This window comes from Gopherus flavomarginatus, chromosome 2 (genome assembly GCF_025201925.1).
Source record: "Gopherus flavomarginatus isolate rGopFla2 chromosome 2, rGopFla2.mat.asm, whole genome shotgun sequence".
NCBI lineage: Eukaryota > Metazoa > Chordata > Testudines > Testudinidae > Gopherus > Gopherus flavomarginatus.
Genome location: NC_066618.1, coordinates 79,174,037 through 79,188,285, shown reverse-complemented (window position 1 = coordinate 79,188,285; position 14,249 = coordinate 79,174,037). Strand labels below are relative to the sequence as shown.

The following is a 14,249-nucleotide window of genomic DNA, read 5'->3' as shown; positions in this document are numbered from 1 at the left end:
GTTGTGCAGGTCTTCCAAAGTTGAAAGTGCATGAAGTATTTCTCTGCCCTGAGTAAGTGTGGGTTCTGTGTTTTCTTTGTTTGCAGGCATGTACACTCCCAGAGAGCACAATGTGATATGAGAATCCTTCAAGGAATGAAGGGCAACATTTTCTGCACCAGATTAATTCCATCTCTCAGATAGAAGATCCTCCACTGCAGAGCGTACTTCTCTCAAGATCTCAGAACTCTAGAGCCAAGTAGAGCACCTTATTACCACTGATGTTGCCATCATGAGGGGATATATGCAAAGCACCCAGTGCCACCTGCAGGGATGTTCTTGCCACCAACAGCACTTCAGTAATTAGGGACCTTAACTACTCTCTATGCGCCTGTGGTAATTTTTTAATAAAGGTTGTAAACTTAATTATAATAAAGGAAATCACATAAAGCAAGCATGACTTGATAGTTTGGAATTTCAAAGTACAAGCTCATACACAATAATTCTTATTATCAAACAGACTGAAACACTTTGTTCCTTTTCAGATCAGGTCATTTTAGATTGGCACTATTTTTCTTGTTTGCAGCAGCCACAACTAGAGAGCCCAGAACCAGATGAGAATAAAGATATTCCACTCTCCAAGAGGGTACATAATACCTCAGGAATAGCTCAGTGGTTTGAGCATTGGCCTGCTAAACCTAGGGTTGTGAGCTCAATCCTCGAGGGCGCCACTTAGGGATCTGGGGCAAAATCAGTATTTGGTCCTGCTAGTGACAGCAGGGGGCTGGACTCAATGACCCTTCGGGGTCCCTTCCAGTTCTAGGAGATAGGTATATCTCCATTATTATAGGGGGAGGGATAGCTCAGTGGTTTGAGCATTGGCCTGCTACGCCCAAGGTTGTGAGTTCAATCTTTGAGGGGGCCATTTAGGGATTGGTCCTGCTTTGAGCAGGGGGTTGGACTAGATGATCTCTTGAGGTCCCTTCCAATCCTGATAATCTATTAAAAAAAAAACAACCCTCATCTGGGGGGGACATGAGCCATTATAGCAAGGATAAGGGAGACAAGAGAGAACGGAGGGGAAATCAAATCAGTATCTTAGATTTCCGTATACTAATGCAAGAAGTATGGGGAATAAGCAAGAAGATCTAGAAATACTAGTTAATAAACACAGCTATGACACTGTTGACATCACAGCGATATGGTAGTATAATACACAATTGGAATATTGTTATAGAAGGATACAGTTTGCTCAGGAAGGACAAGCAGGGAAAAAAGATGTATACAGTTGAACTGAGGTTGAGATGGAAATAGAAGACAGGCTTGTTGAAATCTCTGTGTAAGGATAAAAGGAGTAAAAAATAAGGGTGATGTCATGGTAGAGGTCTACTATAGACCGCCTAACCAAGAAGAAGAGGTGGATGAGGCTTTTTTTAAACAACTAACAAAATCATCCAAAGCACAAGACTTAGTGGTGATGGGGGACTTCAACTACCCACACATCAGTTGGGAAAATAACACAGCAGGACATAGATTATCCAACAAGTTCCTGGAATGTACTGGAGACTATTTTTTTTTATTTCAGAGATGGAGAAAACTACCAGGGGAGAGGCTGTGTAAGAAAGATAGGAAGTATGGCAAGAGACAACCCTGGCTTAACCAGGAGATCTTCAATTATCTGAACAGCAAAAGATTCCTACAAAAAGTGGAAAATCGGTCAAATTACAAAGGATAAATATAAACAAACAACATAAGCATGTGGGATTAAAATTACAAAGGCCAAGGCACAAAGAAAGATTAAACTAGCTAGAGACATACAGGGTAACAAGAAAACATTCTATAACTACATTAGAAACAGGAGGAAGATAAAGGACAGGTTAGGCCCGTTACTCAACAAGAGGGGAAAAACAATAACAGAAAATGTGAAAATGGCAGAAGTGCTGAAAGACTTTTTTATCTCAGTTTTCACCAAAAAGTTAAGTAGCAATTGGACATCTGATATAGTGAACACCAGTGAAAATGAGGTCGGATCTGAGGCTAAAATAGGAACAAAACAAGTTAAAAAATATGTAGACTAGTTAGATGTCTTCAAGTCGACAGGGTCTCATAAAATACAACCTAGAATACTCAAGGAGCTGACTGAGGAGATATCTGAGCCTCTGGAGATTATCTTCAAAAAGTGATGCAAGATGGGAGAGATTCCAAAGGACTGAAAAGGGGCAAATATAGTGCAAATATATAAAAAGGGGCTAAAGACAACCTGGGGACTTACAGGCCACACAGTTTAACTTCAGTACCTGGAAAGATAATGGAGCAAATAATTAAGCAATCAATTTGCAAACACCTAGAAGTTAATAAGATGATAAGAAACAGTTGGCATGGATTGGTTAAGAACAAATCATGTCAAACCAACCTAATAGCTTTTTTTGAAGGGTAACAAGGCTTGTGGAGGAGGAGGTGGAGGGGCAGCGGTAGATGTGGTATATCTTGACTTTAGTAAGGCTTCTGATAGTCCTGCATGACCTTCTCATAAATAAACTATGGGAAATACAACCCAGATGAAGCTACTATAAGGTGGATGCATAACTGGTTGGAAAACCATTCCCAGAGAGTAGTTATCAGTGGTCCACAGTCAAGCTAAACGGGTGGGGTCCCGCAGGGATTGATCTTGGGCCCGGTTCTGTTCAATATGTTCATCAATGATTTAGATAATGGTAGAGAGAATACACTTATAAAGTCTGCGGACAATACCAACCTGGGAGGGGTTGCAAGTGCTTTGGAGGATAGGATTAAAATTCAAAATGATCTGGACAGACTAGAGAAATGGTTTGGTCTGAAGACAACAGGATGAAATTCAATAAAGACAAATGCAAATCAATTGCACACACAGAAAATTGGAAATGACTTCCTAGGAAGGAATACTGCAGAAAGCGATCTGGGGGCCATAGTGGATCACGAGCTACATATGAGTCAACATTGTAACACTGTTGCAAAAAACACAACATCATTCTGGGATGTATTAGCAGTAGTGTTGTAAGCAAGACACACTGATTCTTCTGCACTGATACGGCCTCAAGTGTCCAGTTCTGGGTGTAACATTTCAGGAAAGATGTGTACAAATCGACAATAAAGTCCAGAGGAGAGCAACAAAAGGTCTAGAAAACATGACCTATAAGGGAAGATTGAAAAAATTGGGTTTGTTTAGTCTGGAGAACAGAAGACTGAGGGGGGGGACATGATAACAGCTTTCAAGTACATAAGAAGTTGTTACAAGGAGGAGGGAGAAAAATTGTTCTTGTTAACCTCTGAGGGTAGGACAAGAGGCAATGGGCTTAAATTTCAGCAATGGAGGCTTAGGCTGAACATTAGGAAAAACTTCCTGTCAGGATAGTTAAGTACTGGAATAAATTGCCTAGAGAGGTTGTGGAATCTCCTCCACTGTAGGTTTTTAAGAGCAGGTTAGACAAACACCTATCATGGATGGTCTACATAATACTTAGTCCTGCCATGAGTTCAGGGGACTAGACTAGAAGATCTCTCAAAGTCTCTTCCAGTCCTACGATTCTGTGACATCTCATGTGCCCATCAAGAACTAGAACTGTTGCGTCACAAGAGGGGTAGTATTTGAATCCAAGTGACTTTCTATGTGACTTCCTAAAAAGTCCTGGTACCAGAGAAAGTCTGGTGGGGAACGGATGCAAGGGAAGGAAGAATTAATAAGACTTCCCAAAAACTAACTATAATTTATCATAATATGGGGAGGTGCCAATGGTCAACTAACTAACTAACTAACTAAATAACAAACACTAACATATAATTGATTCCAAAAATCATTAACAAAGAGAGAGACACTGGGAAGTCCATCTCAAGCCACACAGGCAATGAGAAGGAACCAAATGGCAACTGGTCCTGCACTGTCCTTTATACCATTGGTACAGGAGCACAAGGGAACTCAGGGAACATGAGTGGATCCAATGGACACTTCTGGCCAAAAGTCTTAAGTGTGGGAGGCAAATGCACACTAAGACTGGAATGAAAATTTATATATATGATCAAGCATCAGAGAAGTCGTCCTGATAACATATCCTTGTCTCAGGGTGCAGCTCCCATCACCAGACCGGTGCCTCCTCCTGGTCATGCTGGAGATTAGCTCAAGGCCAACACCCACATCCACAATTTGCACACCAGCACTTGGTCTCTGCTCCTGCCTACGGCTCCTCTCTCAGCTCCCCAAACCGCAGGGTCTTCTTCTTGACTCAGCCCTTTGGCTAAGTCGTCGTCTGTGCTTCCCCCTTTCGGGGGGAAGGTATCACTGTCCAACAGTTCAGACACTTCCCAGCAGCAAGTGGGGGTGGGGAGAAAAGAGTGAGACCCAGGGCCACTCACTACTCTGATTCCACCCCAGGAACCCTGTATCTAGCAGCCTCTCCTTAACATCTCACCAGTGCTGCTTCAATTCCATGGGCCACTTTCCCACGGCTCCACTACCTTCTTTCCCCTTTTCTCAGGGCCTCAAGCCTGCAAGTCCCAGCAGCCAGCCAGAAGCTCTCTCTCTAGCTCCCCTGGTCTCTGGCAGCAGCTACCCTGTCGAAGGTGCTAGCCCTCCTTGGGCTTCCTGCAGCATCTCACAGCATCTGGCCCTGCAGCTCTTTTTATATGGGCATGCTGGGCCCTGATTGGAGAGCAGTTGCAAGGAGCAGGCAATTGGCTGCTCCCTGTACAGCCTCCCGAGGCTGCTTTTAACTCCTTCTCTGACACTGTGGGGTGGATACTCCTTCACAACTAAACAGTGGATTTGTCCAAAGAGTATGTACACAGCAGTAAGCTTAGGAAATGCCTTCTTCACTAGGAAATGTGTTTACATATATTTATTCTAAATGTTTGGGCTTCTTACTTTCTCATTTAAAAGAAAAGTAGAAAGAAAAAAAAAGACAAGTCTTACCCCATGATGTTAAGAATTCTGCAGCATAACGGTAGATGCGGTTCATCATTTCAATCACAATAGCATAGATTATGCTGGGCAAAAATAGCATTAATTTGCTAAAATAAGACTCATTCTCCTCATGAAAATCCAGAGCCCAAGTCTCCAACTCAAAGTAAATCATCATGACATACAGTGAGAAATAGAGGCAAAGGCACACAAATGGCAAGGACACCAGATAAATTCGTATCTGTCTTTTAATACTTGAGTATACCGGCTCCTCCCTGCCAGTGACAGGATTGATTCCCAAAACACCATGAAATCCTGGCCTCGGTTCCTCAAACTGCCGCTTCATCAACAGTGTCCCCCATCTGTAAGTCATAATAGCACAGCAGCGCTTCCAAACTTCAAGGATCACTGTAGACCAAAGCAGATTGAATGAGGCAAACATCACATACTTGTCATAGTCTTCCCATGCAAACACATAGTAAGGAATCCCAATGAAAGCCATAGGAACCAAAGCAAATGTGAAGTATTCCAAGAAGGCAAAATACAGAGCAATCGTTTCACCAAAATAGCAACGGATTTGATCTGCGGAGAGAGAAAAAAAAACCTAAGCCAAGGAAAGGGGGAAAACACCAAAAGAACTTATTTTTCAAAGCACACAAAGCTTTTTAAAATATTCTGAGACAGAAATACTAAAATCTTCAACAGGAACTGCATTATCTTATAAAGACACAAAAGAGTTATCTGACTGGCACACTAAAAGAAGGAGTGAACATTAGGTTCCCATGTCATACTGGTTGCACTGAAGACAAAATTTCCTTTCAGATATGACCACTAAGTAAACAACTTATCCATTTCACCAAACCATCATAGGGTTTGTCTACACTACCCGCGTGATTGGTGGGCAGAGATCAATCAAGCAGGGGTCGATTTATTGCATCGAGTATAGGCACGATAACCCTTGAGCACTTTCCCGTCGACTCTAGTACTCCACCAGAACGAGAAGCGCAAGCAGAATCGACAGGAGAGCGTCAGCTGTCGACTTACCTCAGTGAAGACACCACAGTAAGTAGATAAGTATGTCCACTTCAGCTACGCAACTCACGTAGCTGAAGTTGCATATCTTAGATCGACCCAGAGTGGTAGTGTAGACAAGCCCTTATTTGATTATGTTAAATAATTCCCAACATAGATCTCAGTGTAATATGAAATGAAGTTTCAGATTAAGACAATGGCCCAAATTTCAGTTTCCTAAACAGAGAAAACCAGTATCATTACTTCTCTGTAATTCTTACCACACCTCCAAAACTACCAGAAGGTATATTTGAAGAAAAAAAAATTGTAGGAAAACCGTAACTACAACTTATCTCAGCATCTACAACTATAGCATTAAATATCTAGTAGAAACAAAATGCTAACATCAATTAAAACACTGTGTTATTGCAAAATTAAGATTGAAGAGTTAGGCATTCAAAAGAAATGCCAAAATTACAGCTAATGCAGAATTTTAGCAGAGCCTCTGCTTACATGTATTAAAATATTGTCTTTATGAAATGACATTTTGACAGAGTGACTGCTGACCAGAGTCTAATGTGTGTGTGTGGTGGGGGAGTTTGCTGGAGTTTAGTGGGGAGCAAGACTTGGAATCTATAAAGCTTGACTCATCTTTGCAAGAGCCTGTTAGCCTTGGACTGAGGTTATCCTAGAAGCCTGCCCAGCTGGAAAGATTTGCTCCAGCCCTGAAAAAGACTGGAAAAAGCTTAGCCTAGGCAGAGGCCTGCTGCAGCTATGAAAGACTGAGCTTAACGTGGAAAGATCACTAAGAACCACCCAGCCCAAAAGATGTTCTTTAGCCTGGGCAAAGACTTGTTCTAACTATGTGGATTTTTTTTTATTTTAGTTGAGAGATTAAATGTTCTGAAGCAATCATGGGAATTTCTGTCATTTAAGTTTCTTCAGTTCCTGAGGGACCTTCTTAAGCTTACACACCAGTCAACTACTCAAAAGTACAATAAAAATGTTGAATTTAAAGAATGGATATCCAATCTTCCATGACCCCATGTATTTGCATGTATACATTACAATTTAATCTTTTATTACATTAGCATATAATTTCTCAAATATTAAACATTTTTTCTACAATCTTCGATATAAATGTAGCATCTTCTATTTTGTAGTATTCTGTGTATGCCAGAAAAACAAAGTCCATGACAAAGCTTTGTCTCATACAATTCATACCTTATAACTATATTATCCAACTGAAAGAGCATTTTTTCCTTCTCAGTACAATATGTAGTTATGTTTCCATGTATGTATAAACAGTATTATGCATCCATCACTTAAAAGATTGGTAAGGAATGCTAATTAATGCCTGAAGTACAATTTTCAAACCCTCGTAACTGGGTGCCCATATACCACTGTGATGGGCATGATTAAAAAATCAGAATAGAATAGCAATCAAAAACAGTTTTCACCAGAACCGATTTTAACTTTCTCTCCTTAGCTACACTGGCACTAGAGTTGTTAAAAATTGTAAGAATTACTTTTTATGATGAAGAAAATGTTCTTCCCCCAACATTCTCCTCATACTCAAAGATGGTTGAACTGTTATTGCTCAAACTAAGCTATAATTAACTACGGCATTTCCTGACTTTTGAGTGTTTTAACTGTGAAACTTTAACACTGCATTAAATATATTCTTTCCTACATTTAATTTTCCAGGTTTTTTTTCCCCTGAGATGGGTGGGAGGGTGTTAAAGAGGGATACAAACCAGAAGACCTTCTGTTGCCAGTGGGTTCAATCTCCAAAGTCTTGGCTAATGGACTTTGGAAGTTCATTAACCCAAAGAAAATTACACTTTTATAACTTCCCTTAACCTGCTGCCATGCAACATCAATTATCCAAAAGTTTCAGGGAAATAGTTTAGATAAAGTGAGTCAGCAGGATCGGAAGTCTGTACTCAGAGACAGCTCTCTTGATTAGAAAAGGACAACTAGCTTCTCAAAAGCTCACCACCATTGGAGCCACTTCTGATTTCAAGACATTTTATTTTTTTCAGTGAAATAAGTGCTAACATACCCAAAGGTTGATAACTAATTTTAACCTGGCCATACCAGGTGTCCCGGAGCTTCTTCAATTCTTCTGTATCATGAAGTGGGAAAATCTGAAGTAGGATACCACTGGTCATCAATCTTCTCACTGAAAGAAAATGGGGAAAGCTATGCTTACATGGCTCCTGTAAAGTCATAGTACAGTTAGCATGCTTGCATTGGGTTACATTATAACTAGCAAGCCTAAAAAAGTTTAAAAAAACAACTAATTTGCTACTTAAATCCTTATAATAAACATAACATGCATTTAAAAGTTCTTATATATTAATATAACATTATATAATATAGAACGTGCATAATTGGTTAATGTCCCGACAAAGACCTGGACTTAAATGTTATCTCTAAGAGAAACTTGATAGTCCATCTCATCATACAAACTACTCTACAGGCTGGCAGTTTCTGTGGCTTCAACAGCAGGTAGTGTAGCAGGTCAGAACTGAAATGCAGTCATACACCCATGTGGGGAAGCTTTAACAGCACCTGCCATTGTGCCTGGTTCTAGCTGATTAACTTATTATTTTCATGAGCACCAAAATTATTAATATTTTTAAAAAATTAAGTCTATCAAAACAAACTAAAAGAAATAGTTGGGGGGGGTAACTATTATTCCATTGCTTGTGGGAAATTTCCTCTTAAATTGCAAAGCAGCCAAATACAAATGCTCTCTTCATTATAGAAAAAATCTCATATTATGATATCATAAATTTGTATTCAATTTTGATGACAGAAAGCAACTACTATTTATGTTATGTGCACATCAATATAAGGTGCTCAGGGGGTTGGAATTTTAGAATGAGACTGTGAAAATAGATTTAAAGGCAAATAATTCTTCCATCGACCTAGCTATTACCTCTCTGAGAGGTTGATTACCTACATTGATGGAAAAACTCATTCTATCAATGGAGGAAGTGTCTAAACTATAGCACTACAGTATCACAGCTGTGTCACTGTGGAGTAGACATACCCTCAGACTCACCTCTGATATTTGCAACTAAACTTTCTATACATATTTCTTGAGCTATTAAATGACACAAATCTTTCTATTCTGTAGACATTAACATTGAAATATAAAAACAAACTCTAATGATCCACAGATATTAAAAGATATGGTACATTCTTTAGAAAACAACTTATGTGCCAATGGGCTAGTTCCAGCTTTCCTAAAAATAGTACAGTCTTATTGCTCCCTTCCCCCATAAAATAGAAGAGCTCCCAAGTCAGAGGAAAAATGATCTACCAAAGATGATTTAAAGAGTTGCAAATGAAACCAAACTTCCTTTCTCAGTAATGTAGTACTAGTGGTCTGGAAAAACTATTACTTTTTCTGATACTTTCATAAGGAAACAAACCAAACACATCATTATCAAAAGTGAACCACATCAAATAAAATGCTTTAGCACACAATCCTTCCAAAGCAACAACATATAACATCTATTCCCTGGATAATTAACATAGTTTACATTGTCTGCAATTTGCTAACAAAAACAGAAAGTTACAAGTTGTCATCTTCTACACATAGAGCATGAGTATTTTTTTGTAAATGGTGAGTAAATTAATTAATGTAAATAGATGCTATTCAATGTGCACCTGCTAGCTTTCCCACTAGTGTGCTTTGTGATGGTTCTTGTCGCATGCAAGACTGAAACATGCCATAGTGGCTGGGTGTTAGCTTCCCAATACTAGCAGCCTTTCAGCCACTCAAGCACTCTCCTTTGGGCTATGGCAGCCCTATCTTTGCCTTGCAAGTTAACAATAGATGCACCTCCCGTCCCTGAATCTCTTTGAATTGTTCCCCTGTGATATCCTACCCGACACTAGCTACTCAGAGAAATCCCAGATCCTCTGCCCCCAAAGGACCAGCGTACTCCAATAAGCAGTCTTACCTTAAACCACTGCTCCTGTAAAATTGCACAGCATTTGTGAGCACTTATAATAAAACAAACATAGCTCTCCATTCTTTCTTAAATAAACTTAACTAGAAAGTATGGTGGAAACAAACGTTATAATACAAAACAAAATCATAAAACTTGAACATGGGTCTACACTTATTAATAGTTAAGTTTCTACTTAATAAAGTAGGTTTCCCCTCATAGTTCAGTACGCGGCAGAGATGGCTGGCTACATAGGAACGAGGATCCAATTTTTCCTGAGATCATCCCTGCTATCCAAGACATCTCCTCAGTGAAAGGATACAGAGTGCCTTTTCTGACTCTCTGTTATACTGAAACAGTATTCTGTCTTTACTCATAGGTAGGGTGGTTCTCTGTTGTAATGAGAATTCTCTGTTGTAATGAGAAGCCCTCCAAGAGGCCTAGACTGGTTGCGGAGAACCAGCCAATGAGAGAGTCTGCAGAGAGCAGCCAACCAGGGCCCAGCAGGGCCATATAAAAGGAGCTACAGAACAGAGTAGTAGTCAGTTGCTGCCTGAAGCTGGACGAGAGAGGACTGCATTCCTAGCTGGCTGAAAGAGCAGCAGGACCACGGACAGCTCAGTGTGATTGGGAACCTGAGAAGGAAAGGTGCTCCTGGCTGACTGCTGGGACTGAGTCCAAGACAGTTGCCAGCAGGGACTGGGGGAGCAAAAAAAGGAGCTCCTGGCTGGCTGCTGGGACTAAGCAAGGACCAAGCCGAGGGAGGGCCATGAGAAGACAGTGTTTCCAGGGAGGATGCCCTGGGGGTCCGGCCCCATACTAGAGCCACGATAAGTTAAAGACTGTACATCTCAGAAGGAGGGGGTGTTCTGTTTCACATACAATGTGTATGACTCAGCCCCACCTGAGAAATCACTGACAGGGTTCACCATAATCTGAAAGACTGCAGACATACCTGACCAGAAGGGGGCACTTGCAAGAGGTGGATGCCATCCTGTTACAAATCCATTATGCTTTGCAGACATTTGGGAAAATTTAACATTTCTGCATGCAGATCCTCAAAAGGCAAGAATTTGTCTCACCACATATATATCTTCAATATGCTTTTAAATTCTATTTATTGTAATACTCAAATTTTTCCTGGTAATAAGGTTTGCATATTAAACTAAAAAGATTAAAGAATCTAATCACTAAATTGATTAGAAATGTGAGTAATTAAAAATTTGCTTCCCGACTATCATCCAGCATTTATCCATCCATTTATCTTTTCAGAAGACTACTAGTTGAAGCTTATAAAAAATAAACAAAAACCCTTCATTTCTTTACACTACTCCAATTCTCAAAGATGAAGAAAAATAAAAAGATACAGTGGAGTAGTACTGGAGTCCTTTTAACTTTTGAAGGATTTCTCATGGGTACAGGAAGTTGTGAACATCCCCTTTATCTTACATATTCACGATGAGCAATATGTTTCAAATATTAGTCAAAGCAATCAACAAAGGATACTATAAACTAAATCACTTACTAATTGATTTTCCTGGATACAGCTTTGCCTGCGGGTACCCAGGAATCATTCTTTCATCTTTGGCTCTCAAATTTTCAAGTTCGTGCTTGATAATGTACTGACGCTCTGCCATTGTAAGGAAATCGTGATTGTCCTCTAAATAAGAAAAAAAAATGGTTCATAACACCCTTTCCTTAGCATACCAAAAAAATGTAATGGAGATAATTGCATAGAACACTAGGGACAAAATAGGCACTAATGACTAACAAGTTCAGAAAAGAAATGCTGTACACCAATATTATTCGATAACACATTTGTGAGAGAAAACTCCTGCCTCCTAAAAGCCTTCAATGATAAGAAACATATTTCAGCTACTGCATATTTAATCTATCTATATGACTTGAGAACGTCAAAAGGGAGAATATTACCCACTTGCAATTATGTTTCTCTGAAGATATAATTCTGACAATGTCTCACTCCCAGGTTTTAGCACCATAACGAAAGATCAGGCAGGACTTCTCAGCTCTTACAGAATTTTGACCTCTGAGGGCAGCAGTTGTATGTTAGCACACAAAAAAGGCCCCCTAACAACTATTTCACACCAATCCTGCCGGATATAAATACTACCTTCTATTGCACAGCAGGTGAATGTAACAGAATGGTGAACCAATTCAAAATAACTAAATAATGACCAAAGTAATGAGAAACCTTAAAAAAAAAAATCCCAAACTCTAAGGGGGTTTAGTGGGAATCCTGTTGGTACTATATCTTCAGAGAAGCAGAATTACAAATAACTTTCCCTTCTCTGAAGATTCCATCCAACTGCATTTCTAATCTATGTTCATGCAAAGTAGGTACCTTTTAATTCATGCTAGCATAGTCTACACAGGGCAACTGAAGCACAACACATGCAAACAATTTAAAAACGTGTAAGGGCTTCAGTGAAGCCAAACAGAACCCCAAGAGCCTTTTGACACAGAAAATACAGAGAAGGGCCTCACTGAAATGGACAGGTGAAAAAATGTTGATATGACAATAGGCTAATTTAAGATGGAACTCTGGTACTTCCTTGGAAAGCAGGCATTCTGCCAATCTCGCACTATGGAGCTAAGACCCCCTAAGAAAGAATCACTGCATGTGGTATCCTTAAAACAATGCATTATTATTCTTGGTAGTGCCCACAATGTTCAAACACAAAGGAAGAAATGGGCCTTTCCCTGATTAACTCCCAATCTAAAAAATACAACCATGAAATCTATCATTCCCAAGCTAGTGACCAATTGCTTGATGTACAAACATAATGGATCAAAATAGTTCCATTTTTTTCCAGCGAATTGAGATGCAGTTAACCCCAAAAATTTGCTTTCCATGTTTTTTTTTAATCAGAAAAGGAGGCAATAATATTAACTAATACTTTAGATAGTGTTAATCATGTACATATTACTAACAAATTTAAGGTTCTTGTTAACTTAATTATAAACTTTCACATCAATAAATGAACATAGAGATACATCAGGCAAAAAAGCATGAAGTAAAAGCACAGGCACATTACAAGATGTGATTCATCCAGAGATAGGAAATACAGATTAATTCCACAGTGAAGTCTGAATGTTCAAAGGTCCAAAGGATTACATAGACAATGGCTTATTCTAGCTACTTCCGTTAGCTTTTACTATTCCAAGAAACAGAAAGACAATAAAATATTTGACTAGATAAACTGTCTACTTATGTACTTACAATCTTTGACCACATCTTTTTAAATGATTCAGGAATAGTTCTAAAACGCTTAAGGTACTTTACCTGCAAAATCTTTGAAGGTGTTTCTACTGCTATATGTAAATGTTCTCATTGAGTTATCATTACATTCTTTTACCAATCCCACAGTTTCAGCTCCCAGCAGCAGCCTTATGTGAGAGGCTCCAACAAGATATACATTTTGATTTCCATCTATTTTTCCTCCATCTTCTTTTACCAAAGGTTTAACCAACAGCTGGGCACCTTTAAAGAAAGGCAACATAAAGTAAGGAACATATAAAAGGCACATATTAAACATTATGATTGTAACACTTATCACCCAATAAGACCCAATTCTGTGAAGTGCTGAGAACCCACAGTTCTCATTATAGAGACAAGGTGGATGAGGCAGTATCTTTCATTGCACTAACTTCTGTTGGTGAGAGAGAGAGAGAAGGTTTCAAGCGAGAAAAAGATGGCATGCACATTTGACTTTTCCAAGCTACTTTTCACCCATAGCCCACTGCGACTATTTACATAAATATAACTTTAAACCATTTTTATGCAACTGGATTTCTACTAAATTTATATAGTACAAGGGAAAGGGGTTGGAAACAGGGACTTTATTTCGCTTTTTTACCCAGGCAGAAAAATCCAGCTCACATAGCTAGAACACTACTACATACAATTCTCATTATAGTCAGTGGAGGCTAAAGAGCCGTAGCAACTCCTAAGAGGTGTTAACCACTTTGCAGGATTGGACCCTCATTTAATTTAGTTTCTGTAAACACCTGATCAAGTGAGACTAGTAAGAGAATAAACACTGCAACTGACAGCCTGGCACATGGAGGACAGTTAGCACGTTTCAGTCTACTCCTATAAAACGCATACTTACAACTAAGTAATCCTTATTTATGCAAATAGTTCCACTGACTTTAGCAGGCTCCTCATAATAGTAAGGCTTGCAGGATCAGGTCTTTTGACATAATGATCTACCTACATGTGACAGGCCTAGAAACTAGTTTGTGGCCACAATCCAACATCAACTCAAGTCTTAACAATTAATTGATTTTCTACCTGTGTCAAAAGCAAAATGAAGTCCCTGTTTCCAACCTTTTTCCCC

General features: G+C 39.4%; 1 protein-coding gene across 3 annotated transcripts in view; it reads right to left on the bottom strand.

The window, feature by feature from the left end:
* ANO10 (anoctamin 10) overlaps window positions 1-14,249 on the bottom strand; it is a 262,836-nt gene that overhangs the window by 227,962 nt on the left and 20,625 nt on the right. For all 3 annotated transcript variants that reach the window (XM_050938400.1, XM_050938402.1, XM_050938399.1), the window contains exons 3-6: window positions 13,193-13,390; window positions 11,414-11,548; window positions 7,986-8,105; window positions 4,922-5,491 (exon numbers count right to left, since the gene is read on the bottom strand). In XM_050938400.1, the coding sequence (XP_050794357.1) occupies window positions 4,922-5,491; window positions 7,986-8,105; window positions 11,414-11,548; window positions 13,193-13,390 (1,023 nt within the window). The remainder of the gene's footprint in view (window positions 1-4,921; window positions 5,492-7,985; window positions 8,106-11,413; window positions 11,549-13,192; window positions 13,391-14,249) is intronic.